Consider the following 27,100-nt stretch of genomic DNA (forward strand, 5'->3'; position numbering starts at 1 on the left):
ACTGTGGCTCTTTGGCAATGTACATTGATAAATTCCGGCTCCTTCTCAGGCTTAGGTTGGCCACCCCGTCCTAAGGTCTGATTTGCAGAAGTACTGAGCACTTCAGCTGCAACTGAAGTCAGTGGGAACTATGTTTTGAGCGTAAAGTGCTATCTAATGCTAAGACTCTGAAAAAACAGGTCCTAGGTGTCTCAAATTGGGCACCCAAAATTAGTGGCTACTTTGGACCTTAACTGATCTGTGCCTCAGTTCCACAACTGTAATATGGGGATAATACCCAACCATCTCACAAGGTTTTGTGAAAATCAATTCATTAATATTTGTGAAGCGCTCTGTATAATGATGAATACCATAGAAAGGCTCATGAGGAAATTAATAATTCTGTCTTCAGAGCAGAATTAGAAAAGTGCAGTAAAGCCTGGGGCCACGCACTGAACTATGAAGTTAAAACAAAAGATTGAATACCTGCTTTTTTAAGTGAGCAAAATCAATTGTGTACACCGAATGAGGTAGATTTCCTGTAGAGGGAAAAAGCATGTGATCATGTAATTAGACTGTCATCATGCATATGCACACGGGCCAAATTAAGGCTGCACAGACCACCTTAATTCTGGAATTTCCTAACTTTTGAATGCTAGACTTCGCAACCTTAGTTATTTTAATGTATTTTTTTTAATGTTGTTTATGTTGCAGTAGCTCTCAATGTGCTCTGCATTGAACATTTGCACAGGAAGATAGTCTTTTGTCCCAAAGAATTTAAAATGGGACAAAAGAAGTGAGGAAAATAGAAACATTGCAGTCATCACCTTGACTACTTGCACATTATTTGTTCCATAGAGGTCACGTAGGGCTTGTCTATGCGAACATTTAATTTGCTGCAAGATAGGATACAAATCTACCCCATACTAGTCTGCCATACACTAAGTGTCTCTGTGGACCCTGCCTCCATGCACCAGAAGTTCCCCAGTTAACTTTAATCTATCCCGTTTTTAAACAGGAGTAGAATAAAGTGCTTTAGGGAACTGTTAGTGCATGGCAGTATGGCTTACATGGATACTTAGTATGCAGCAGACTAGTATGGGGTCAGTCAGGGCTGTCTCTATAGGACAGATCAGCCGGGATACTCTCCCCCTGCCTGGGCTGGTGAAGTAACACAAACAGCTCCCTGGCAGAATTTCCTGTCGAGGGTTGTACTGAGCTTACTCACCCAAACGGAGCAGGCACAGTAACTTCTGCTGAAGGAAGCCTACACCGTCCTAGTGCCCCCTGCACCCTACCCCCACTCCCCTGGGCCAGGCTATAGGTGCTGACTCTGGGTGCTAGCAGCCTCATGGATCAGCACCTCCCCCTCCCTCCCCGTGCCTCCCGCTCGCTGCGAACAGCTGTTTCATGGTGTTCAGGGAGGCTGAGAAGGAGAGAGGAGGAGTAGGGATGTAGCATGCTCTGGAAAGGGAGGAGATGGGACCTTGGGGGGAAAGAGTGAAGCGGGGGCAGGGCCTGGGGAAGAGCCTGGGGTCTAGTACCCCTTGGCAGTTTGAAAAGTCGGCGCTTGATCCTGCGCTACAGATGCACACTGAAGCGCAGGGGGCCCCCAAAGCACAGGGCCCGGAGCAGTTGCCATGATTCACCCTACCAAGGGATGGCTCTGGGGTCAGTTTACACTCCAGTTTGCTGGGAAGCAAATATTCACGTAGACAAGCTCTGAAAAACTTTGAGCACAGTTTCAGTGGAGTGCAGAGGACAGAAACCAGATTAGGGGAAATTTAGTTGGATGAGGAACTCAAGGCAATGGTTAACTGTATATTTCTGCATTTTATACTTGATAAATTCTGAGACTAATCTGGGATTATAAACCATGTAGTTGTAATGTTACACCAAAGAAAGGTGTATCATGAAGAAAGGGTAGCTGGAAAGCATAAATGTGTAAAACATGCAGGAAAAACTATGAATTATAGAGAGTGACAGTATTTCTAGCAAAATACTTTAGGCTCTTCATGGCCCATGCTCTGCCCTGAAGGGAAATCTTACTTTTCAATTAACGACACTGTACTTACAATTGCAAATCTCTTGGGATTTTAATTAGAAAAACAAATTACTCTGTTCATAAATTTGGCCTTTATGCTGTTTGGAATCACATATTGCAAGATACTGAAGCTAAATATACTTGGCATCCCTCCTTTGTCCTATTAAAATGCAAACTGGCAACTAATAGGAAATAACAAAGAGCCACATGAGTAGCTTGAATAAAGTTTCATCTGAGCTTTTTTTATGGAATACAAAACAGCTGCTCCCTAGTGGGCCTCTTTTCACTATTACTGGAAGACAAAAACATTGGCAGAAACCAAGTCTGTATTTGCCAAATACAATAATTGTGAATGGATGTTTTTAACAGTGGATTGTCCATCATAATGCTAGTGCCTGTCTTGTCAGAAGATGGATATTGTGAATTCTAGATTCACAGAGCTGCTGTTTATGGTTAATTCTCAGGATTAAGTTCAGACTGTTCATACTATAGAAAAGCCTATGGATTTCCTTATTACAGATGGTGCATTTGAAAATGCTGATTTATTGAGATCACACATCAACTGTTTGCTTGACTGGATATTTGCACATTATACATATTGATTTTTTTCTTTTTCCTCAGTTGTGTTTGATATGCACTCTGTGTGCTGTATTCTGGGTAAGTGATGTTAACTCAAATTCTTTGTCCCTTTTAAGAGCAAGCTGGCTTGGCTAGGTTTTTGGCTGTGGTAACACTCTGTGGTTCATCTAATGTTTAAGAGCAGTTCAGGGACTGGATCTATAAAGTTCAATGAAGTCAGAGAGATAGGTGACCTTGGGCAGGAATGGTGTTCCTAGCCTCTATTTGCCAGAAGCTGGGAATGAGCGACGGGTTGGATCACTTGATGATTACCTGTTCTGTTGGTTCCCTCTGGGGCACCTGGCAATAGCCACTGTCAGAAGACAGGATACTGGGCTATATGGACCTTTGATCTGACCCAGTAGGGCCATTTTTATGTTCTTATGAATTATTTTAAAAAATTCCACTTTTAATGGAAGTGTGCAACATTAGTGTTTGAATTGCATTTAGTTGATGGATGGCATTGAGCATCTTGGCTACAGAGTAAGAGCACTGTTACAACTGTTTATTGTGGGAAAGGATTTTCATAACATAAGATCTAAAAATGAGTAAAGGAAAACAGAAATGATAAACTTTTGTATAACAGCATCATCAGCTGCCTCAGTTCTATGCTTTTGTAATTCAATTATTAATACAAGGGTGAAGGTAAACATGTATCTGAAAAGAACATACACTGTAACGTTGCACAGATCAAATATGGATAGTGAATATGAAAGATATAGTAGTTTGGTTGTTGGAATTCTTCATTCTGAAGAGTTTCAGAACTAGGGAAGACTTAAGTTGCAAAGATGTTAAATAGCTCTCTTCAGTTGGAATGATATTTTAACAATTGATTATAGTTATTGCAAAGGAGAAGGAGATCTGTTTAATCTCCTAGACCTTCATAACTAAGGAGATTGACCATCATGGATCAGCTAAGGTTTTGGAGTGAACTGGACTGAATAGGCTAGTACTTCTAGTTACTAAATTAAATTATTTTGTACAAATCAATTTTAATCTGCAGTGTTCCTTTCGTTTTAGTGGGGTAAGAAAGGTTTGGCCCTGCTATTCTGCATACTCCAGTTCTTAGCAATGACCTGGTAAGGCGCTTTTTAAAAAATTTATCTTGAGTTTATCACTTGCCACATAACCTTGACATGTAATTAAGAGGTACCTATGAAAAAAGATAGGGCCAAATTCTGCCCACAAGTCACATATTGCTCTAAATTGAGTTGTGTATGTGCAGCTTGGCAGGATTTTGCTCAAATTATCTTGCACAAAAATGTCTGATAGCTTTAGATGTGTAAAAATGTGATCCTTAATTCACTGGGTCTGAGCGTGAGTGAGTGAGTGACTCTCTATCCTGATGGGTAGGGTGCCCACCTAAGGTCCAGTCGCCTTGCTGTAATGACTGTTTGAAGTGCACCAGCTTCAGTTAGGAGAATATCCTATAGTGCAGTGGTTAGGGCACTCTTGAGAGGTGGGAAAAAACCCTGTTCAAGTCTCTTCTTCCCATCAGGTGGGGGAATTGAATCCAGGTCTCCCACATCCCAAATGAGCCTTCTAAGCACTGGTCTAAAAGTTAAGGAAGGTACAACCACCTACTCTTCCTTTGACAGGATTTTGCCTGGGGACCGATGTGGTAGGCATGCTCTGAACACACATACCGGATTGGGCCCCACGGATGAGAGAGGCAGATAAATGCCTATTTTTGCTGGCTTTGTGGATCACACTGGGAATAGGCATCTGGATAGTTAGAGCAAGGCGGCAGTGCATGTGCTCAGGGGCATAAACTTAAGCAACTAAGGACTTTTTACAGCAGAAGCTTAGGTGCAAGGCAGGGATGGGGTGAGGGTTGTGAATCCCATTGGTGCCTAAAATTGGGACTTAGATATGCAGATTCCTGTGTGGATCTGGGCACTGGTGATTTTAATAGAAGGGAATCAGGTATGGTGTTCTTGTATTTGGAATAGGGAAGATGGGCACATTTATCAGACACTGGACAATGTATGGTCCAACCTCTAAGTTCTCCCAACCAAGGGAGGGAGGGGGGCAGATATTGGGCAGTGGGTTTGGATTTATGGCTAAGCTATTTGCTGGCACCCTTGGTGTCCAGTGCGAGGATGAGGCTCAATATGGCCAGTTCCCAGAGATAAACAGAAGAAAACTCTGAGCTAACTGGTAAACCATTTTAGCCTGGAGGAAATAGGGGAGACAATAAGTTCCTGCAGATAGAGATGGCTTTCAGATCTACCCATATGTCCCCTCTCATGGGAAGGAGGGAGAATTCTGAAGTAGGCTAAATGTCTAGGAGTTGGGCTGAAGCGGGCCAACTCTGACAGTTTTTGATATGGAGGCCATTTAATGTTGCACTGGACCCAAGTAAATAACAGGTATTTGGAGACTGGTGGAGGTTAGGGACCTATAACTAAAACTAAAAGTTAAGGTCTTCTGATACCAAATCCATCCCAGTATCTGATCTGGACAAGCAGGAGAGTGCTTGTTCATGTCCAGTTCAAAGCCATGATGGACTTAACTGCCCAAGTGTCGGCACACCCACTGACAGCAGCCCAGGTGCATCTATGTCTACTAGATCACATGGCAGCATGTACATATGTGGCATGGCATGTGCCCCTGCACCTCAGACAGCTTCAGATGTGGCTAACATCAGTCTCCTCTCTGAGCAGGCACCGTCTGGATTCCGTCTCACCATCCCAGTGTCAGTCCTGGCTTCCCTGAAGCGGTAGTTGGGGTCTAACCCAGAGGAGGGCAAGCGTTCTGCCTGAGGGCCACTTCGGGTTTGCAAAATTGTATGGAGGGCTGGTTAGGGGAGGCTGTCTCCCCCCCCCCCCCCCCCCCCCAAAAAAAACAGCCAGGCCTGGCCCAGTCCCCACCTACTGTCTGACCCACACACACACACTTCTCGCCCCCTGACAGGCCCCCCCCTTGTGACTCTTGCCCCATCCAACCCCCCCCATTCCCTGTTGGCCCCCTTGGACCCTCCACCCCTGACTGCCCCCTGCTGCCCCATCCAACCCTCCCTCTCATTCCTGACCCCGCGCGCGCGCACACACACATTCCCTGCCCTCTGACCATCCTGACCTCTATCCACACCACCACCCTGAACTCCTCCGCCCTCTATCCAACCCCTCCTGCTCCCTGCCCCCTTACCAGGTGACATTACTGCCACGCCGCCCAGAGCACTGGGACAGGCCATGGCTCTGCAACCAGGGGTGGCTCCGAGCACCAGCCAGTCCCAAGGCTTCGGCAGAAATTTGGCGGCGGGTGTGCTGAAGGCGCGTGACTGGTGGACCTCCTGCAGGCATGCTGCCAAATCCGCGTTACCAGTAGACTGGCCGCAGGCACGCCGCCAAAAGCGGCCTGACTGCCATGCTTGGGGCAGCAAAATACATAGAGCCGCCCCTGTCTGCAACTGCACTGCCTGGCCGCCCAGAGCATTGCGCCAGCGGCGTGGCGTTAGGGGGACCAGATGTTCCAATTTTTGAGTCTTTTTCTTATATAGGCTCCTATTACCCCCCTGCTCACCACTTGTCCCAATTTTTCCCATTTGCTGTCTGGTCACTCTGTGGTGTGCTGAAGCTGCGGGGGGGGGGGGGCAGTATGGGAGGTACTGGGGGCTAGTCTCCTGGGCCAAGAGCTCAAGGGCCAGGCAGGAGGGTCCTGTGGGCCTGATATGGCCCACGGGCTGTAGTTTGCCCACCTCTGATCTAACCCTAACCTGAGGTCAGGTCTAACCACCGCTTCAGGGAAGCCAGGACATTTTGGTATAAGAGCAAAATTCCTTAAAGTAGTCTTACTCTACAACTGTGTGTGTTTGTTTGCACTATACACACCACCAGGTACATATTCGCATAAACTACTTCTGTTCTAGTCAAACTAGGCAATGATGTCTTTGTTATCTTGATTTCTGAGAGAATTGTAGGTTTCATAGTTCAATAATCAGTCTTTGGGAACCAAAGTTAAGAATCCTAAAGTGATGATAAATCTCCATATTCCATTTTGTAGTGGAATTCGTGTTCAGTGGAAGAAAAAAGGAGACCAGAATCTCTTGGCAGTACACTTAGTTCTTGCAGAGCCCCTTTTATTTTCAAGTGGATATAATTTGGATATGTAATCCAGTTACAGGGTTTATTATAGCAGTCTGCTTTTGTTAATTCTGGACTAAAATAGCAAATTGATATGTAGAAAACAAATGAAACATCTCAAATTTTAACTATTGTTTCTCTCCTTTTTCAGGTATAGTCTCTCATATATTCCTTTTGCAAGGTGAGTCTCCCTTAATTGCCCTCATTTTATAAAAATAAAAGTTAACCTGTTCTATAATTTTTTTCGAAAGTATAATTTTCTTGAAAATCACATCTTTTAACTTACTAATTTTGAAAAGCCAAATATAATATACTCAGTCTTAATTTTTTTTTAGTATTTGGAGGATAATTGTTTGGATTAACAGTTGTGCCATAAGTAGGCTTGGAAGGTTTAGATTTTTATTGGTATGTCTGTAAACATTGACGTCATCGTATATGCATAGAAGAGAAAATATTTCCATCAAAATGTACAGATAGAGTAAGAATTTACTAGAGTGTGATTTTTAAGGATATTTATTTTGTGTGTTTTGGCAGGTGATGAGTTTGTGTGTTAACAGTTATAAAGCTTGAACTTTTTGAATCTCAGCTTCTGTCATTAAAAAATTGTCAGAACTCCAATAATTTTCTGCTGCTGTGAACATTTAAATCAATAAATAAAAAAAATGCTTAAACATTTAGATTACAGGTCAAAATTAGAAAAAATAAAAAATTTAATTCTGCCAAGTCTACCATAACCAATGCCTGTTCTGAAGTTTAAGATGGGTGCAGATAAAGATACCCAGCAATTTACTTGTTAAAGCATTGTAGCATTTTCTCTAGTTCTAATCACCAAAATAATTGTTATAATATGCTACAACACTGCATAGTTTAAGGATATTTCCTACATAAAGTTTCATACACATTTGACAATATTTGGTAGCTTAAATGGACACAATGAACTTGAAATCTAGTCAGTTTAAAAAAATTAAATAGTTTGTTAGTAAATTTGTTTTTGAATCACCTGCCAGTGTTTGTGGCTTTGCCTTTTCCTGTTTTTTAAAATCCTCTTCTCTCGCCCCCGCCCCCGGTTATTCCTTCATGAAAGACCCACGTGCCCAGGGGAAACTGGCACTACACACAGTGCCGTCAAATGCACAAGTAAATTTTTTTTTTTAGTTTAATTGAAAGATTAGAGAGAAACTATAGTGCAATTTGGTCTTTTAACAAACTATTAAAACCACTCCATTCTGATTTTTTTTTTTAAATTAACTGACTGCTCCTATAAATATATCCTGCCTTGCTAAATTTTTATAGTACCTCTCCTTTCATCTTGTATTTTCTCACTGCTTTTCTATAATATTCCAGTAAAACCTAACATAAGCCACAAAATTCTATGCTATAGATTCTTTGGTGTGGCAGAATTAAACCATAATATAAAATTAATTATAGCAGTAGGTGATCTCATTAATTCTAATAAGACTGTCTTCAAGATAGTTGCAAAGCAGTGAAATAATTCATATTTAAATACCATAAAATGTCACCTTAATTTTGACACATCCAACTTCCCCAGTCCGATTACTAGCATTCTAAATTTCTACATTTTCAGCAATCATGTCTCACTTTCTATAGGCTTATTTTTGTTCAAATCAGTTTAATTCATACTACTGTTTTAGAATGCTCAAAGATACTAACAACCATTGGTACCTGGCCTTCTTTCTCTTGTTTGAATGCTGATCTGATAAAACATAAGTTATATTATCTGAACAATTGAACTGAAGCAAATAAGTGCTATGTAATAAAGACAAAGAACCCTATGATTTTTGATAGGTTATTTAAATAATATACTAGCCTAATTCTTTTTCAGGTAACTGAAGTATTTGTTAGTATAAAATGCCACCACAAGTTGAGTTTCATACGTTCTGTCTTATGCAAATAGTTGGCTGAGTTATTACATGGTGCCAGGAAATGGTATTGTGTAACTTGTCTAAAGTATTCACGTGTTTTTAATTTACAGTATTAAAAAAAAAAAAAAAAAATGGTAGCACCAAAAATACCCCAAGGAGGCTTGTTCACTTCCAGAAGAGTGTGATCTGCCTTATTTTTAGAACTCCGTTTTATTATATAAATCTTAATTATAGGACAGCTGTGTTGGGGCATACAGAAATAACTTATTTCACTTAAACTCAAGAATATGGGGAGTCCCTGAATTTTCAAAGTGGCTAACAGCCAAGTACAAAAACTTTACTGTATAGCAAATTAAGTTTTGGGAAAATAAATGAGGCTGAACAAATTCAGACTAATCCAAACGGAACAGTATACAAACTAATTTACAAAATGCTCAATAGGGAAGCAATGCCCCTTCAGATCTTTCAATTTCTCCACAGAGTTTAATAAATTATCAGAATTCTGCGTCTGACAAGTAATTAAAATTTTCATTTTGTCATCCAAAATAGTGCATCATTCAATTTGTGTGTTTTATAACTAATTTTGGGTAATGTAACACAATATTGTGTAGTCTGAAAAATATTAGTGACCTGAATGTGGTCTCTGTGTGTTTAGAAAAAAAAGAAAAGTGATAAAAATGTTTTTTTTTTTTTTTTAAGGGATGCTGTGATTAAATGCTTCACGTCCTGCCTGAGTTAGACTAAACAAAAACTATTCAACATCTTTTAAAAAAGCCAACTTTATATTTTTTGTGAAGTTTGCTCAGAAAAATTATCAACTTCCACTCCTGAAACAACACCTGGTGACAGTTTTCGTATTTTCCGTGCCTTTTGCACGCTGGTGATTAAATCATTTTAGCAGAACCAAGTTTAAATATGAGCCAGGTAAGCAGTGTCTGAACCATTTGGAAACTAGAATAGGTTTAACACTTTGTGCAATGTAATCGTAAAACTGTTTGACTCAGTTTCTGTTAACACAGTTTAATGACAATTCAGGATTCTGGGTAATATGAGAACCTTTTATATGAAACTTTTACATATTATGTGCTATTACTATTTGTTCACTCTATGCATTCCTCAAAGATCAGGATTTTGTCATTTTTATTATAAATTTTTTTAGTTAATTATAGCTGGTAGGGCTGCTTTGAAATGTTTGTACGTGGGCAGTATGGAGGAAATTTGGTGTGAACATGAGAGGTCTGGTAAAAGCTTGCTCAGTTTTGTTATGCTTACATTTTAAGCACCAGTTTTTTCACTTTGAAACTTAAAATATATTTGATTAAAATGGCTTATGGATAATATATAAATCAATGATTACAAAATAAATGAATTATTGTAAGTATCTAGACTATGTAATTTTTAGACTTGAGCCACATAGGGAGGAAAATTAAAACATGCTTGCAATATATATATTTCACTTTGAAATTAGTCAACACACTTCCAGTTATTACCTCAAATCTCTTTTGCGACCCCCTTTCCTATCTGTCAGACTAAAAATAATTGTGTTGGTACATGTCCGTAACTCAAACTGTCTCAGAATACACAAGTGACTTTAAAACATCTTAAATTTTTATACATTTTTTGAAAAAAATGCTCCTGGTGGTATAATGTACATGAAGTGAATATATAACTAAATGGAATATTTCAATAGGACACTCAATAAGGCCAAATACAAAGTACTCCACTTCGGAAGGATCAGTTGCACACATACAAAATGGGAAATGACTGCCTAGAAAGGAGTACTGCGAAAGGGGATCTGGGGGTCATAGTGGATCACAAGCTAAACATGAGTCAACAGTTTAACACTGTTGCAAAAAAACAAACATCATTCTGGGATGTATTAGCAGGAATATTGTAAGCAAGACACAAGAAGTAATTGTGCCGCTCTACTCTGCGCCAGTTAGGCCTCATCTGGAGTATTGTGTCCAGTTCTGGGTACCACATTTCAAAAAAGATGTGGACAAATTGGAGAGAGTCCAGAGAAGAGCAACAAAAATGATTAAAGGTCTAGAAAACATGACCTATGAGGGAAGATTGGAAAAAATTGGGTTTGTTTAGTTTGGAGAAGAGAAGACTGAGAGGGGACGTAACAGTTTTCAAGTACATAAAAGACTGTTACAAGGAGGAGGGAGAAAAATTGTTATTAATCTCTGAGGGTAGTTCAAGCTTCAATTTAAGCCCATTGCTTCAAGGGAGGTTTGGGTTGGACATTAGGAAAAAACTTTCTAACTGTCAGAGTGGTTAAGCACCGGAATTAATTGCCTGGGAGGAGGGAGTGTGTGGAATCTCCATCACTGGGGATTTTTAAGAGCAGATTGGACAAACACCTGTCAGGGATGGTCTTGTCCTGCCTTGGGTGCAGGGGACTGGACTAGATGACCTCTTGAGGTCCTTTCCAGTTCTGTGAATATACTTTGCTTAGCTTCTGTGAAAGCAGTGTTTTGGGGGTAAGCCTCGATGGAAATGTTTTTCCAATTGTAGCTATTTAGGCATTGAGGAGCAAAGAAAAGTCCTATGAGGATCCTGAAGCTACAGACAACCTCTCTCTTAGATGGCTGATGTTATGATGGTAGAAAGTAATTTCTTTATTTCCCTCTCTCCACCAGCAGTACCTCCATCTCTTTCAGGTTTAGCTTTAACAAGCTAGTCTTCATGTGAATGTTGTCTCCAAGACAGTGGGATGGCTGGGAGATAGTGTTTGCATTTTCTGTGAAGGAAACAGCATGGTGGCTACATTTTACTAGCATGTGCATCCCTCTTTTCTCAGCTTCATATAGGTGTTAAATAGAATAAGGCTGGGGGAGAGGATTCAGAGGTGAGGACTCTGGAGGCAGTCCTCTGCCTTCAGGCAGAAGGACAAGGAAGTCATTGTATTGATTAATGCTAAACCCCTGTATGTAAGACGACAGCAGCATTCCACTGAAATTTATCAAATGTGGTGGAGAGATCCTGCAATATGGGTATGGTTCGATCAGCAGTTTAAGGCATGTTGGCTTTACCTGTCAGTGTGGTATTGCAGGGGGTGCATACCTTCTGGGTTGTCCTGTTGCAGCAGTTAGCCAATGGGGCAGAATCTCTAAGAGAAGGGCTCTCATTAGGTAGTCCTGGTCTCTTCAACAGGTTGTTGGGTTGATTAGCTGGGACACAGGGCAGTTGACACTAGCAAACAAGACACAAGAGGGCCTTTCACTGCTCTGGCCTTCCCATCTTTGTTAGTGATGTAGGGTATTAATAAATGTGTTGATTGCAGTTCCAGCTGGTGACTTCCATGGGTCACCTGGACTGCAGCAATTGTACAGATATTGACGGACATGGAAGAATTTCATGGAACACCTTGTGGACGCCTGCTGTCAGTTGAAATGGAAATTAAAGGACAAATGAGCACTGGGGTTTTGTTTATATGCTTCATAGGATCGCAACTTTGAGCAGTTGTTTCTGGCAGCAGGGATGTCAACTCTTCCAATGGGTAGACATTGGTTTTATTCTCCCAAAACAATAGAAGTTGTATGATTTTTGGAGACACCTTCCTTTTCCCTGTGACTGACATCAACATGCCTTTCTCAAGGGTGAGCCTGAGCCATCCTACAAAGCCAAGGCTTTCTCAGGCAGTAGGCTGTTCTGGCTGTAGGCCATGATAGGCATCGGGAGTAAATCAGGCTCTGAGAAGGCCTTGGTGTTAAACCTGGAATTCTTGTGCTTGGAATTTGAGCATCAGAAAGGGGTAAGGTAGGTGATGGCGAGCATTGATCACCTTTTCTCTTCGAATTGCTGCCAAGTCAGGTTTCCCCAAAAGGTTATCCTGTTATGGAATTAATGAGGTAATGAACACTTGGCCAAAAATGTCAGATATATGTATTTGTCTTTGTTAGCCTCTTCAATTCTCAGTGATACTTTAAGTGCCCGTTTTATAATTCCATCTATGCAGAAAGCATGCTTTGTCCATGAGAAAAATATGGAAAAGGTAGACAAGACCTCCCATTTGACTGACAAGTTAAAAAACTAGTTTTGGGCTAAAACTATTCTACAGGTGTTATTCACAGATGCTAGTTCCAATTAAACACTTCAATTGTCATTACCATACAGTCTGAAATCAAATGCTGCTGATCCACTCACTTTGTCTCATTACATACTTTAATTGTCTTCATTAATCAGTATTACTGCTTGGTCTGGAGTATCTTATTAATTAGATCACTATCTAGAAAGCTTACTTCTGGAGAACTCAAGTTATAGTCCATGCACATTCTATTACAAGAAATGTTTTGTCAGTTACAGCAGCATCCGTCCTTTCTATAAGTGAAGTACAAGCATTTCCTCCTCAAAATATTTTCCAAATATTTTTCATAAAGTCAGAAAATGTAACTGAAAACTTTATCATTAATGAACTGAAATTAAAATCAAAACCACTGATGTAGGCAGGAACTGCAGCTGTAGGATAACTGCTTATTATGGTCTCACTATGTCAGCTACTTTCCTTATTTCCAGACACTATGCAACAACTGGACAAGTTGTCTGCATATACAACTGGACTCAGCTCCACACAGTAAGAAACTTGCAGTGCTACAGTTAAAACATGTCCATAAATTTCAGGTATACTAATGAACATTAAAAAATTCTTCAATTAATGTTATAATAAGGCCTCTCTAAGAACCAGCTACTACAGTTTTTGCTCCAATCACTTGTGAATGGTAGTACTTTATCTCCAGCTGATTAAATCAACATACATTTAATCCCTTATTTTAGTAGTTACATAGCCCACTGTATTTATCCTCCCAGCACTCCTGTGAGGTAGGGAAATACTACTGTCCTCATTGTATGGGGTACAGAGGCACATGTTGAGCAAGTGACTTGTCGATAGTCCCACAGGAAATCTGTGGTGAAGCAGGGAATCCCAGGCTAGTATCCTAACAGCTGGGTCATCCTTACTCTCCTGCTTTTAACATCTTATCTGATTTGGCTTTAATAATTGTCCTTGTTTCCCACATTTCCCTCAGTTAGAATACCATGTTCTGAAACATTGTCTTTAAGCCATATGATTGCCCTTTGCAAACAGTCCTGCAAAATATTTCTCTGGTGTGGTTGCTCACATTCAATCACTAGTTGTTGTGGACTGTCTTATTATAACAATAGGATATAGCTACTTTGTTGGCCTACTTGAAAGAATAACTTTGATTATCTCCCACTGTTGCTCTGACTACTTTTCTTTTCTACATTCCGGGTGACCTCATCCATGCTCTTGGTGAATGTTATGTAACCATTGCTCTCTGCTGCAGACTAATGTAGTTCTCCATCCCAACCAGTCTTACATCTCAGCCTGTCTTACTGATATCTTCTAGCTATTCTACCAAATCCTCTCACTAACCTAACTTCTCATTTTTTCCTCCTAGGCTATCTCTTTTCTTATCACTGTTGATAACTTCACTATCCTCCCCATCCCTCATGTTTGCAAGCTGTTTGACGTAACTTTTTAAAACTCGTCCCATAGTCAGTTAGTATAAGGGAAGGATATATTGGTTTCTCTTGCTACCCATCCATTCAATTGGGTGGACCTTAATATTCGAATTATTGTGGGAAAGCTAACTCAAATGAGTAATACTTTGTTATGAAAACTGACGGGTGTGTGTGTCCCCAAAACCTCATTTTGATTGCCTGTGTGAGCCTTTTTGATGTCACAGCTGTGCAGCAGCTCTTAAGTGACTATGCTGAAGAACAGCAGCTCCCTTCTTCTGACTTACTCAGATGACAAAGATAAGAGATTAGGAAGGAGGGGGGAGTTTAGAAGAGGCTTGTGGCTAGGGTGAGGAGACTGAATGAAGGATGAGGGGCTGAAAATATAATGAAACTTCCACCGTGACACCTTATTTCAGAAGAAATTTATGTCCCCTGTAGGTCTCTTTAAATGTACTTACGAATGTAAAAAGGAAGTAGTAGCTATTGATTAGTTCACAACATTTCAGTAGAGATGAACTGGTAAATTTATAAATAGCTGTTGCAAGGGTGAGGAGAGCATGTGGAGGACAGCAAAAAGGGAAAGTGACTATCTGACTAGATAAAGGAAGCATTTACATTTTCTAATTTTAAACAATGTACTCCATGTTCCTTTTTTAATCGTTTATTAGGAGCTAATTATTACAATAGAAATACATATTTTAAATGATTTTTTTAAATGTTAAAAGTAGTGACCCCTTGCAAGGGCTGCAGTAGGAGAGTGTTAGTATTGCCGTAGCGCTCGCTTTTAAAATACATCCTGAAATTGTGTCCTAACAGTTTACAGATGTAAATTCCATAGTCTTGCTCAAACTGCGCTTACAGCTCTTGCGAACGTTCGGGGGGTTGTGTTTTGACGTCTCTGCCTCATCTTCCTCACAGCCACTCTTGCCTCTTATTTTAATACTTCACAAAAAAAAATCACGTCCTTTCTTTCCATCACTGCTCAAAGGGCGGGGGGGTCGGGCTGCACAGCTTTCCCCCGCCCCCTCGGCCCCGCCTCCCCCTTAGCCTGGCCGCTGCGTGTCTGTCTCATTCATCCGGAGCCAGCGACGGAGCCTGGCGGTCCCAGCACGGTCGCGCTCTCCTATGGAGCTGCAGTCGGGACCGATCCGTCCGCGGGGGATGCTCGGCCCTGCCCGGGGTGCGATCTGCCCTGAGCCGCTGTGAGGAGCAGAGGGGGTCACTGGGTACCACCATGTCCCTGCCGCCCATCCTGCCTCCCCCTGCCGCTACTCCCGCCGCCTCCCGAGCGCTGCCCAGGAAACCGGCGGCCCCCAGGAAGGCAGCGCCGCCGCCGCCCGCCGACGAGAAGCCGCTGAGGAAGTCGCGCGTGGCGCCCCCGGAGCGAGCCGGTCCCTTCCCGAGCTCCTGGCCCTGCGCCTCCCTGCAGAGGCAGCAGCCGCGGAGGCCCGCCCCGGCCCCGCCGCAGCCCCGCGGCCGCTCCTGCGAGAGCCTGTGCGCGGCGGCTGGGCCGGAGGCGGGGGCTGGAGACGCCGCTGTGCACTTCTCGCTCAGCCTGCCCCCCGAGGCTGCCCTGGTGCTGCAGCGCCGCAGCCTGGAGAAGCAGCGAGGGCGGCCGAGCCCCTCCGCCGGCACCGAGCGCCTCCTGCCGGGCTCCCGGAGCAAGGCGGCCCCGGCGGCGGGGGGCTCGGCGCGGAGGGGGGCCCGGGCCGGACCGGGGTCCAGCCCCGGGGACCTGCGCGCCCTGCTGAAGATCTCGCTGCTGAACGAGCGGCACCGCTACGACGACGTGGAGTACGAGGAGGAGGCGGCGCCGGGGGCCGCGGCGGACGAGGGGCTGGTGCGCAAATGCACCGAGTGGCTGCGCGGGGTGGAGAGCGCGGCCGACCGGGACCGGGCCGACAAACTGGAGACCCTGCCCCACCTGGGGGCCCTCTGAGCTTGGGTGGCACCTGCCCTCCCAGCCGCACGCACCCAGGGAGCGCTCAGCCCCCGCCCCTCCTCGCAGCAATAGCCGGGGGGCTCCCCCTGTGATGTGCCCCGCTGCGGGGGGGCTTCCTCTCCCCCATTAACCCCCCCGGGAAGCTGGACAGCACCGTAGCCTGCTCCGAAGCCTCCTCACGTGCTCGTCTCCCCAGACTCAGCCACAGAGAGCGGAGTTTTGGTGCCGGGTTTAACCAACCGCCCTGCTGCTATCACCGTCTGAGGAAACTGACTTGCGCTTTGACCCCGTGGGGGCTGGCGGCTGTTCCAGACGCTACATAAACGGGAAGAAAATGTATTTATAGCTGCTGTGCACTGTGTATTTTCATCCACATCTTGTGGGGAGAGAAAAAAGGGGGGGCTGACTAATCAGTGTTGTATAGATGCTTCTCCTGATTGGCTGGGCTGCTGGATGCTTTTTATCTGAAATCAGGAGACAGCGTTTCTAGCGCATGATGGACAGGACGGAGAGGTTAAAACCTGCATGTGGAGGTATTTGAATGTGATCAAATATGATATGAGCAGAAACAGAGACAAACGTTCTGAGCTAGTTAATTTACTGTAATTCAACAGGTGCTTCATCTGCTATATTCACTTCCCTGTTTTTTGTAGCAAAAAGCTGACTCCTGACATTTGCAAGAATTGTTTATGATCTGTGGGTTAGGGTAGGGAGAGGAAAATGGGAGAAACTTGTTAAAACTATAGAGCCTTTATCAGAAACTATCACAAAAGTGTCTTTGTGTTAAACAACAAAGGGCAGTCAAGCAAAAAAAAAAAACAAAAAAAAAAACCGCTGCGCAATACAGGCTCTCAAGACAAAATGTTCAGTTACTGAAGGATAAATGTATTGATTTCCTTTTGAAAATAAACTACTTTGCAAATAGAGGTAGGGTACATTGATTTTGTCTATTTGTACGTGAACATTTTTATTTATTTGAATAAACGATTAAAGCCTTTTGTGTTGCAACAGCAGCACCTTTGTAACTGTGAATGGGGCTGTTTCTTAATCTATTGCAGTCATCTGATTGTATTTAGTTTATGGGATTGAGAAAGATAAGCAGTGATTACACAAAGATAAATATGGGCTGATAATATGCAGAGAATGTGCAGCTTATTTAGGATCATTTTAATTTCCTATCTAGACTAAAATGTCCAGAAGATTTAAAAGCTAAGGAATTGGAACCAAAACCCTTTCAGGTAGGGCCTACCAAATTCACAGCTACGAAAAACGCGTCACGGACCATGAAATACAGATTTAATGGGAGAGACCAGCATTTCACAAATTGGCGGTCTGGACCCAAAAGGGAGTTGGAGTGGGGTCTCAAGATTTTTTTTAAGGGGGGGGTGTCAGTCTTGCCACCCATATTTCTGTGCTGCCTTCAGAGCTGGGCAGCTGGAGAGCGGTAGCTACTGGCTGGGAGCCCAGCTCTGAATGCAGAGCTGCTGCCATCAGCAGCACAGAAGTAAGGGTGGTGTGGTATGGTATTGACACCCTTACTTCTGTGCTGCTGCTGGCAGGGCATTGCCTTCAGAGCTGGGATCCCAGCCAGCAGCCACCGCTCTCCAGCTGCCCAGCTCTGAAGGCAGCACCGCCACCCGCACCAGCACAGACGTAAGGGTAGCAGTACAACCATACAATAACCCCTGTGACCCCCCCAACTCCTTTTTGGGTCAGGACCCCTCCAATTACACTGTGATGTTTCCGATTTAAATACCTGAAATCATGAAATATACTATTTTAAAAAATGCTATGATTGTGAAATTGACCAAAATGGACCATGAATTTGATGGGGCTTCAATGAGATGGATAGCTGGCCATGGTTTAGGGAGTGTGCAGAACAGAACAGGTTAAGATGAGCCCTTCAACTGGTTTGTACTCGACATGCTGAGCTGTAGCTCTACATATGTGTTATATATATCTGGAGCACATACCTGGGGGCACAGTTTGAAAAAAGTGGCATTGTGCATGAACAGTGTATGAATGTGCTGACACTTATAATCACATTGTCTAAATTAAACTCTTTCCGACATGTTTAAGGGCACTTGTCTTGATTGAAAAATATGAGATTTTAAAGTTGCTACATGCTAAACATATTTTAGTGGAGGTGGGAACCCTTTCTCTTTGCTCCATGCTATTCAAAAACTTAAAAATGCACAGCAAAATAGTACTTAACCAAAAATTTCCCCTATCACTGAGGCTGGGAACAAATGTAAAAAATGTCAGTTGAAAGGACAGTCCGACAGTAGGCATAAGCAGACTAAGTAATTGTTTAGGGCCCTGAGCCACTAAAGGGGGCCCCCTATTTGCTTTTTTTTGTGTTGGGGGGGCATCCAAAATATTCCTGTTTAGGGTCCCCAATGGGCTGGCAACGCCTCTGAAGGAGTAAATATTTAAATAAAGTTAAGGGTGTGAAAACAGGCTGATAACTAACAGGTCTCCTCAGCTACTTGTTGCCACCACAATTCTGTAATTCGCTAACTTAGCAAATTCATAAGTAAATACTTAAGGTGCTGTGGCAAACCTTTCATAAGAAATAAATTTGTTTAAACATGTATGAACATGTTCACTTGAATTTATCAAGTATGCTGCAAAGTACTACTTAATGTTAGAAATTGAAAACTAAATGTTGCTTTGATGTAAAATGTTTCATGGTACTTTAGGAAAGATTCACTTTTTATGCAAATTGGGTTTAGCTTTTTATGCAGTGGATTACTCTGACATTAAAGCAGCAGAGCAGAAAAAAATTGTCTATGTTGGCAATGCGATGAACTCCCAGGAGATTTTATTTTTACAGATAAATTGCTCAGAGTGATGGTGTATTTTAGCTTCCTTTTAAATGATATTTTATTATTGAAATTGCAATTTGATTTTGTTCCAGAAAGTTGGGCCTTTTCATACTCTCCTAATATAAGCCACAAAACCTATATGTCTGGATTTCTACTAATTAAATACCAGAGTGCTGGTGGCCATAGTCAAAATAATTCACTAATCTATCGCAAATGTGAAATAGTTGTGCTCAGAAGCCCAGAGAAAAATCTGGTGCATGAGAAAATAAGTCAAATAATTTAATGTTGTTAAAAATCAATTTAGAGGCTGCTTTGTAATATTGTGTATGAAATGTAACTGTCACTTAAAATTTCCTTGACATCTTTTAAACAATGCATTGCACATGCTTCTGCCATAGATGTTTGGTTTAATTTTCAGTACAGCAAGAATATTAGCACTTTGAATCCATTCAGCCCTTGCAAATAGAAATTGACTACACAAATCTGATTTCTATTGGATCAGTCTCAGACATTCCTTTTATGGCCACAGTGAAAAAAAGATGCATCAACAGTTGAAGCTGCAGTTGGATTTTCTTTTCTGTTTGGCATCATTAATTGTACCACATTAGTCTGTTTTGGAAATTACTACTTATGGCTAAAGACAACTGCAATGTACTTTTATATACAAATATATTTAATCACTACATCTAGCCGCAAAGAACAGTCAATCACTTTTAAAGTGTCAAGTATAAAAAAAAAACTTGTATATTTGGAACTTGCTAAGTTCAGTGTGAAGTGAGAATTCAACTCTCATGAATGCCTGACAGCAGCATAAACTCTTGGTAGCATGATTTTATTCCATATGACATCAAGTGAAATGAATTTAAAGGGAATATTACATCATGAGAAAATATGGAACACCTGAAGGCTAGTACTTGCTGTTGGAGGTAGGTGGGGAAGCAAAATTCCAAAGACTCAAGCATCAATGAATTTATTATCCCTAATTGCTAATCTGATTGAAAATATCCAGTTTGAAGATTGTTAATAGCATTTTTCTGAAGAATTAATTTGTGCAAAGGTATCCAGCTTTTACTGCATTTTGGGCTGGTGCACCTGTTGCCTTTGAATTAGAGATAGGCCTGAACCACTGGCTTAAGATTTGAGTCCAGATATTACGGATTACCAGTTTCTCAGATGTTTGAACCCATGAATTTGGTTTGTGTACTTCTCAATTTTAGGGGCACAGTAAGCAGAAATCAGCTTTACTTGAAACGAATATTAAGTGTTATTGACTGGAAGGATAACAAACATTGAGGTTCATCTAAATGTGTCCATAAACCTCTACCTTTATAGACAATGGTTTCAGAAATGTAATGTTTTCCTTTGTACAGTAGTATTCTAAAGGTGAGATGAATGCAGAGGTTCAGCAACTGTTATTCACCTGTGAGCCAGATAGGAAGTACAAATATTCATATGCTACAATCATCTTGTTGGCTCTTCAAAGAAGTACAGTAGCTTTCCCTGAACTCTGCTGAAGCCACTGCTAATACATATGTTTGCGTATGCCATCTAATTGGCTAATATAGCTCCATACCTCAGTACTCATTTGTGAGGTAAACTCTAGAAAATGACATCACACGAATGTTTTCATTCATTCAACTTTTCCATTGAACATACCAATAGCATTTCTAGTGGTCTGGATGCTGAGCCTCCCTGTTTTGATTTGGGTCAGTTACTTTGTGTTTTCCATCTATAAAAAGGAGAACCTCTCTTAGGAATGTTGTGAGTATTCATTAATGTTTGTAGTGCTTTGAAGAAGAAAAGTGTCAAGTATTTTATTTCCTGTTAATACAGTGTGATACTATTTCCTTGTTGTGCATCACTGATCCACCACTGGACCTGTTAAAAGTTAACAAGCTCTTTAAACCTGTTTAAATTGTTGGTGCAGGCAGGATGTGCCTAAAATGACACTTCTCCATCTACATCTTTTGCAAACCACTTTCCTATGTAAAGATTTCCCTTTCACAACAAAATCCATCAATTTGTGGTTAGTGATTATTTTTCTGTTTTTTGTGAGTTGACTTGATTTTGTTTGAAAAAGTGCCACATGTGATTGAGAAAGATGGACTCCTTATTAAGACATTGGAGATGATTTTATCCTTCAAGAAGTGTGCTTTGTCATGAACCTCTAGATATTTTTTCACAGATAAAATATGTTCTTAATTAATCGTGCTGTTAAACAACAATAGAATACAATTTATTTTAAATATTTTAGATGTTTACATTTTCAGATATATTAATTTCAATTACAACACAGAATACAAAGTGTACAGTGCTCACTTTGTTTTTTACAATGCAAATATTTGTAATAAAAAATAAAGTATTTTTCAATTCACCTAATACAAGTACTGTAGCGCAATCTCTTTATCATGAAAGTTGAACTTATAAATGTAGAATTATGTACAAAAAACCTGCATTCAAAAATAAAACAATGTAAAACTTTAGAGCCTACAACTCCACTCAGTCCTACTTCTTGGTCTGCCAATCACTCAGACAAACAAGGTTGGTTACAATTTGTGGAGATAATGCTGCCTGCTTCTTGTTTACAATGTCACCTGAAAGTGAGAACAGGCGTTCGTTCGCATGGCACTGTTGTAGCTGGTGTTGCAAGATATTTACATGCCAGATGTGCTAAAGATTCATGTGTCCCTTCATGCTTCAACCACCATTTCATAGGACATGCATCCATGCTGATGATGGGTTCTGATTGATAATGATCCAAAGCAGTGTGAACTGATGCATATTCATTTTCATCATCTGAGTCAGATGCCACCAGCAGAAGGCTGATTTTCTTTTTTGATGGTTTGGGTTCTGTAGTTTCCCCATTAGAGTGTTGCTCTTTTAAGACTTCTAAAAGCATGCTTCACACCTCATCCCTCTCAGATTTTGGAAGGCACTTCAGATTCTTAAACCTTGGCTCAAGTGCTGTAGCTACTTTTAGAAATCTCACATCAGTACCTTCTTTGCGTTTTGTCAAATCTGCTGTGTGTTCTTAAAATGAACATGTGTTGGGTCATCATCCTAGACTGCCATAACATGAAATATATGCAGAATGCAGGTAAAATAGAACAGAAGATATACAATTTTCCCCCCAAGCAGTACAGTCACAAGTTTAATTGAAGCTTTTTTTTAATGAGCATCATCAGCATGGAAGCATGTCCTCTGGAATAGTGGCCGAAGCATGAAGGGGCATACGAAGGTTGAGTTACAAAAGTGCCAGGTGAACACCTGTTCTCACTTTCAGGTGACATTGTAAATAAGCAGACAGCAGTATCTCCCATCAATGTAAACAAACGTGTTTGTCTTAGCGATTCGCAGAATAAGAAGTAGGACTGAGTGGCCTTGTACGCTCTGTTTTACACTGTTTTGTTTTTGAGTGCCGTTATTAAACAAAAAAAAATCTGCATTTGTAAGTTACACTTTCGCAGTAAAGGGATTGCACTTCAGTACTTGTGACTGAAAAATGCTTTCTTTTGTTTATCATTTTTACAGTACATATATTTGTAATAAAAAATAATATAAAGTGAGCAATGTGCACTTTGTATTCTGTGCTGTAATTGAAATTAATATTGAAAATGTAGAAAAACATCCAAACATATTTAATAAATTTCAATTGGTATTCTATTGTTATAAGTGCGATTAATTGCGATTAATTTTTTGAGTTAATCGTGTGTTAACTGTGATTAATTGACAGCCCTCTCTACCTTTCCTTTTAATCCAGTGTATCCCAGCTCATTAACCAATAATCTAGACTGCAGTAAAACATCATAAAATTTTACATATTTTTTTATCTATGATTAGGATAATATATGTTTTATGCTCATTTACAGGCCACAACAGGGTTAATAAAGGAGCAGTTGTAACAGTTGGGCTGACATATTTACCCTAATTGTAAGCTCAGTTGTAACAAGTAGGTAAAAGTTTATAAAATAATACAATAATCTATAGTAACCAATGTTAATGAAAAATAGGTCAGCTTGTTTTTTGTAATGAATGTTACAAACAGGTGCAAAAAACAGACACTCTATTTGTCCAAACAAATAAAAAGTCCACATTAATATAATTCCAGGACTATATATAATACTAAAAAACAGAATATATGAAACCCAAAATTAATAAATTAGTGTGTCAAATTTAAGCCTAATTAGTAAACAAAATAATGAGAGGATAGGCTATTCCATCATCACTCCCTTTGTGGCTCCTTAAAGAAAGACTTAGAGGAAAAAAATAGGGAAAAACAGATGAAGGCTACTGAAGCGAGCTTCACCATCATGCCTGCTCTCCTGGCCGTTTCCTGGGACCCCAGACCTTTGTCACTCTGATCCTGAGAGGTGTCCTTACCAGACCAGCCAAAGAGAGGGACCCCACTAACATCCCCTCTACTTGTTCCAGCTAAATTCCAAACACCACCTGGAATAAAATAAAACCAGACTTTAACAGCAGTAACAGCTTCAGCTCTTCTCAACTAACTTCTCTTTTCCGCAAAACGACAGGTATTACCATCTTGAATACCATCTAAGACAGTGGTTCTTAACCAGGGGGTTATGGCCCCAAGCTGGTTTTAGGAAGCTTTGGAGCCCTGTGACGGAAGTGCAGGGCACTGAGCCCCAGTCCCCCCACTGGAGCTGAAGCCAGGAGTGGAGCCAATGGGCTAAAGCCGTGAGTCCCAGTGCTCCCCACCAGTACAGAAACTGGGAGTGGAGCCACAGGGCTGAATCCCCAAGCCCCGGCACTGCGCCCGAGTCTAAAGCCCTGAGCTCTCCTCGTCCCCCCCTCCCCCGGCTCAACCCCGAGTCCCCTCCCCTGCACCCGGTGGCTGAAGCCAAGATCCCTAGCCCCTGCCCCCCTGGAATTCAAGTATTTTGGGGGCCCTCAGAAAAAGCTTGAGAAGCCCTGATCTAAGAGACTGCCAAACAAGGGGCATTTTCCTTCTAAAACTCTTTCCAGCTAAAGGGAAAGGCAATAACCAATGTTGTTAAAATGAAAGCCTTAATACTTTACATTTCAAATGCTTTAACTGTTTTTCCTTCTTTTCTGTGTCTTTAATAAAAGATTTTAAAAGATATTTAATAGTGTGTTTGCCATAGGACTAAGCAGCCTTACATCCACGGATTCCAAACCCCTGACCTTGTTTAACAATGTTTAATGTTAGATGGTAACTGAGTTATTTGAATCGCTTTAGCCTATGTATTCCATGTAATCTATACAACACTGATATCCTGTTGGTGGAAGCAGTGAAATACCCCAGACTTGTTATGTTGAAATCTCCCAGGATGAAAAGGCCACACAGATATACAAGCCCCCAAACTAATCTTACTCGCCTCCCTAGGAGTTTCACAGGTCACCTCTGGTCTAACCCACTCATCTGGTCACACCCTGGACCTGATATTTGGTTTAGACTAGAGGACATCACAACCCAGCCACTGTCTTGGACAGGCCATCACCAAATTAAGGCAGTGGGCAGAGCTCTGTGAAGCTACAAAATCCACAACCCTTATTTAACCACAAAGACTTGTTCACTCCATCAAATTCCAAGCATGCCAAAGGACAGCAATGCTTCATGCACAGAACAAGGAGTCAAGTACCCTTGCTTCAGCCATGAATGTGCTGGCACCCAGACTGCCCCTTCCCATCACCCATACAAATCTTGAGTTTCTGACCCTCTCTCTTCATTTGACACAGTGTGTCAAGGTTCCTCCCCCACTCTGAACTTTAGGGTACAGATGTGGGGACCTGCATGGACACTTCTAAGCTTAATTACTAGCTTAGATCTGGTAACACTGCCACTATCCAGAAATTTCAGTGTCTGGAACACTTCCTGTCCCCCCAAAACCTTCCCCTCCCTGGGCAGCCTTGAGAGGCTTTTTCACCAAGTTCCTGGTGAACACCAATCCAACCCTTTGGATCTTAACACAAGGAGAATTTAACCATCCCCCCCTCCATTTCCCCACCAATTCCTGGTGAGTCCGGATCCAATCCCCTTGGATCTTACAACAAGGAAAAATCAATCAGGTTCTTAAAAAGAAAGCTTTTAATTAAAGAAAGAAAGGTAAAAATCATCTCTGTAAAATCAGAATGGAAAATACTTTACAGGGTAATCAGATTCATATAGCCCAGAGGAACCCCCTCTAGCCTTAGGTTCAAAGTTACAGCAAACAGAGGTAAAATCCTCTCAGCAAAAAAAGGGAACATTTACAAGTTGAGAAAACACAAATAAGACTAACACGCCTTGCCTGGCTGTTACTTACAAGTTTGAAACATGAGAGATTCAGAAAGATTTGGAGAGCCTGGATTGACGTCTGGTCCATCTTAGTCCCAAGAGCGAACAACCCCCAAAACAAAGAGCACAAACAAAAGATTCCCCCCCCCCACCAAGATCTGAAAGTATCTTGTCCCCTTATTGGTCCTCTGGTCAGGTGTCAGCCAGGTTTACCGAGCTTCTTAACCCTTTACAGGTAAAAGAGACATTAACCCTTAACTATCTGTTTATGACACAGTGTGTCAGGAAACTGAGCACGCATGATGTAAAACATGATGAAACGGACACATAAAGAACTTCTGAGCCTCTAATAAAGCTGCTACTGGCTCAGAGACCTTCCTATTAGCCTCTACTGTAGTTGTCAAATCTTGCCCTGAGGAGCTGTCCAAGGGATTAATGGATCCTGAATGCCTACAACCCACAACAGAACTCAGCACCAACCTCTGAAAAGACTATCATCCTACTTTGCTGAAAAGATCCAGTATATTCAGGAAGGTGTCTCAAACAGCATAAATCTGTTCTACCTGACAAACAGTCTGCCTACATGCATTCGCTCCTCAAGAAGTACTGGACACCCCAATGAATCACAACCAAGATCTGTGAATCCAACTCAGGACTTTTATGTACAATGAAGGAGAAAGGAGAGATTTCTTCTCTAAGTGAAGCATTGGCTGTTCAGGTCATGAGTGGCATGAGTTGCTCATGAATTTCAAACACACAGTAGTCTGACCAACACAAAAAATGCACCCTTGTTACATAGGTTCTAGTCAATTACTATCTTTTATCAACCCATCCCTTCCTAAACAAGCTCATAAAGAAGGTAGACAAAGGTCAACTATACAATCATCTAATTCATGCGAATATCCTAGACCCGGCATAATCTGGATTCAGTCCGGGATATGGGATGGAAATTGCTTTAGTGGCACTGATGGATGATCTCCTATTGTGAAAGGATAGAAGGCAAACATCCATTCCCATTCTCCTGGATCTATCTGCAGCATTTGACACAACCAGGAGACATGGTTGTGTCACCTGAAAGATGGCAGAGACCCAGGGTAATGCACTAACATGATTTGTGTCCCTCCTGGAGGCATGCATCCAAAGAGTGGTGATGGGCAAACTTCACCTCCATTGCTGGATCCCTCATTTGTGGAGCTAAAAGGTAGCTTACATCAACCTAACTCTGTAAGCATCTATACTAAAATGTCGCTCCCGTCAATGTAAGTCACCCACTACTCCACTTTAATAACGCCACCTCTGCGAGAGCTGTAGCACTTAAGTCACTGTAGTTAGGTCAACGCAGCGTCTGTGTAGACACTGTGTTGCTTACATTACCGCCTGGGGCTGACAGCTGGAGCCCCGCCAGCCAGGGATGACAGCCAAAGTCCTGCCACTGCCTCCTGATGAGAGATTGCAGGGGAAATTGGGGGGAGGGGGAACCGGAACCTGGCTGCTTCCCAGGAGGGATTGAAGAGTGATGGGGCTGCAGCTTTCAGTGCCCCACAATGTCAGTTAAATCGGTGCAAGCACTACTGATGAATATGCACACCGCCAACAGGAGCATGTGTGGATGTTAAAAATTGCGGTGGCTGTATGTCGACTTAACTTAAATTAACTTAATTTTGTAGTGCAGACATGTCCTGAGTACCTGTCCCAGACCTTAGGAAGAACTCTGAGTAAGCTTGAAAGCTTGTCTCTTGCGGCCCAATAGAGAGAGACAAGAAACCCACCTTGTTTCTTTAATATCCTAAGACCAATGCTGCTATGACAACTATATGCAGCTCTCATCTGTTTAATGAGGCCAAATCTTGAGAGGTGCTGAGTAGCATGAAACACCTATTGGCTTCAGTGAGAGTTGAAGTTACTTAGTATTGCTCACGATTTTGCCCACAAAATCTAACAAAGATCTAAACAGTTTTTAAATGCTGATTACTCT

At 41.8% G+C, this 27,100-nt stretch overlaps 3 protein-coding genes across 10 annotated transcripts in view; all 3 read left to right on the top strand.

The window, feature by feature from the left end:
• The window catches only part of SFT2D1 (SFT2 domain containing 1), a 39,469-nt gene extending 29,479 nt beyond the window's left edge, over nucleotides 1–9,990 (top strand). For 2 of the 8 annotated variants that reach the window (XM_050949203.1, XM_050949200.1), the window contains 4 exons: nucleotides 2,645–2,680; nucleotides 3,662–3,720; nucleotides 6,878–6,907; nucleotides 8,733–9,278. In XM_050949203.1, the coding sequence (XP_050805160.1) occupies nucleotides 2,645–2,680; nucleotides 3,662–3,720; nucleotides 6,878–6,907; nucleotides 8,733–8,886 (279 nt within the window). In that variant the 3' untranslated portion in view covers nucleotides 8,887–9,278. Of the gene's footprint in view, nucleotides 1–2,644; nucleotides 2,681–3,644; nucleotides 3,721–4,139; nucleotides 4,212–6,877; nucleotides 6,908–8,730; nucleotides 9,279–9,308 lie in introns of those variants that run through there. The other 6 variants (XM_050949202.1, XM_050949204.1, XR_007773838.1 and 3 more) reach the window with 5 other exon arrangements.
• A 3,086-nt stretch (nucleotides 9,991–13,076) lies between these two features.
• Nucleotides 13,077–27,100, top strand: part of LOC127048963 (uncharacterized) — a 118,136-nt gene continuing 104,112 nt past the window's right edge. The window contains exon 1 of the mRNA XM_050949122.1: nucleotides 13,077–13,235. The gene's annotated coding sequence lies outside the window, so the exon portion shown is untranslated. The remainder of the gene's footprint in view (nucleotides 13,236–27,100) is intronic.
• On the top strand, nucleotides 15,116–17,051 carry PRR18 (proline rich 18). The gene has a single exon (XM_050949193.1). The coding sequence runs from the start codon at nucleotides 15,331–15,333 to the stop codon at nucleotides 16,033–16,035; it is 705 nt and encodes a 234-aa protein (XP_050805150.1). The 5' UTR covers nucleotides 15,116–15,330; the 3' UTR covers nucleotides 16,036–17,051.

Source organism: Gopherus flavomarginatus, chromosome 4 (genome assembly GCF_025201925.1).
Source record: "Gopherus flavomarginatus isolate rGopFla2 chromosome 4, rGopFla2.mat.asm, whole genome shotgun sequence".
NCBI classification, from domain to species: domain Eukaryota; kingdom Metazoa; phylum Chordata; order Testudines; family Testudinidae; genus Gopherus; species Gopherus flavomarginatus.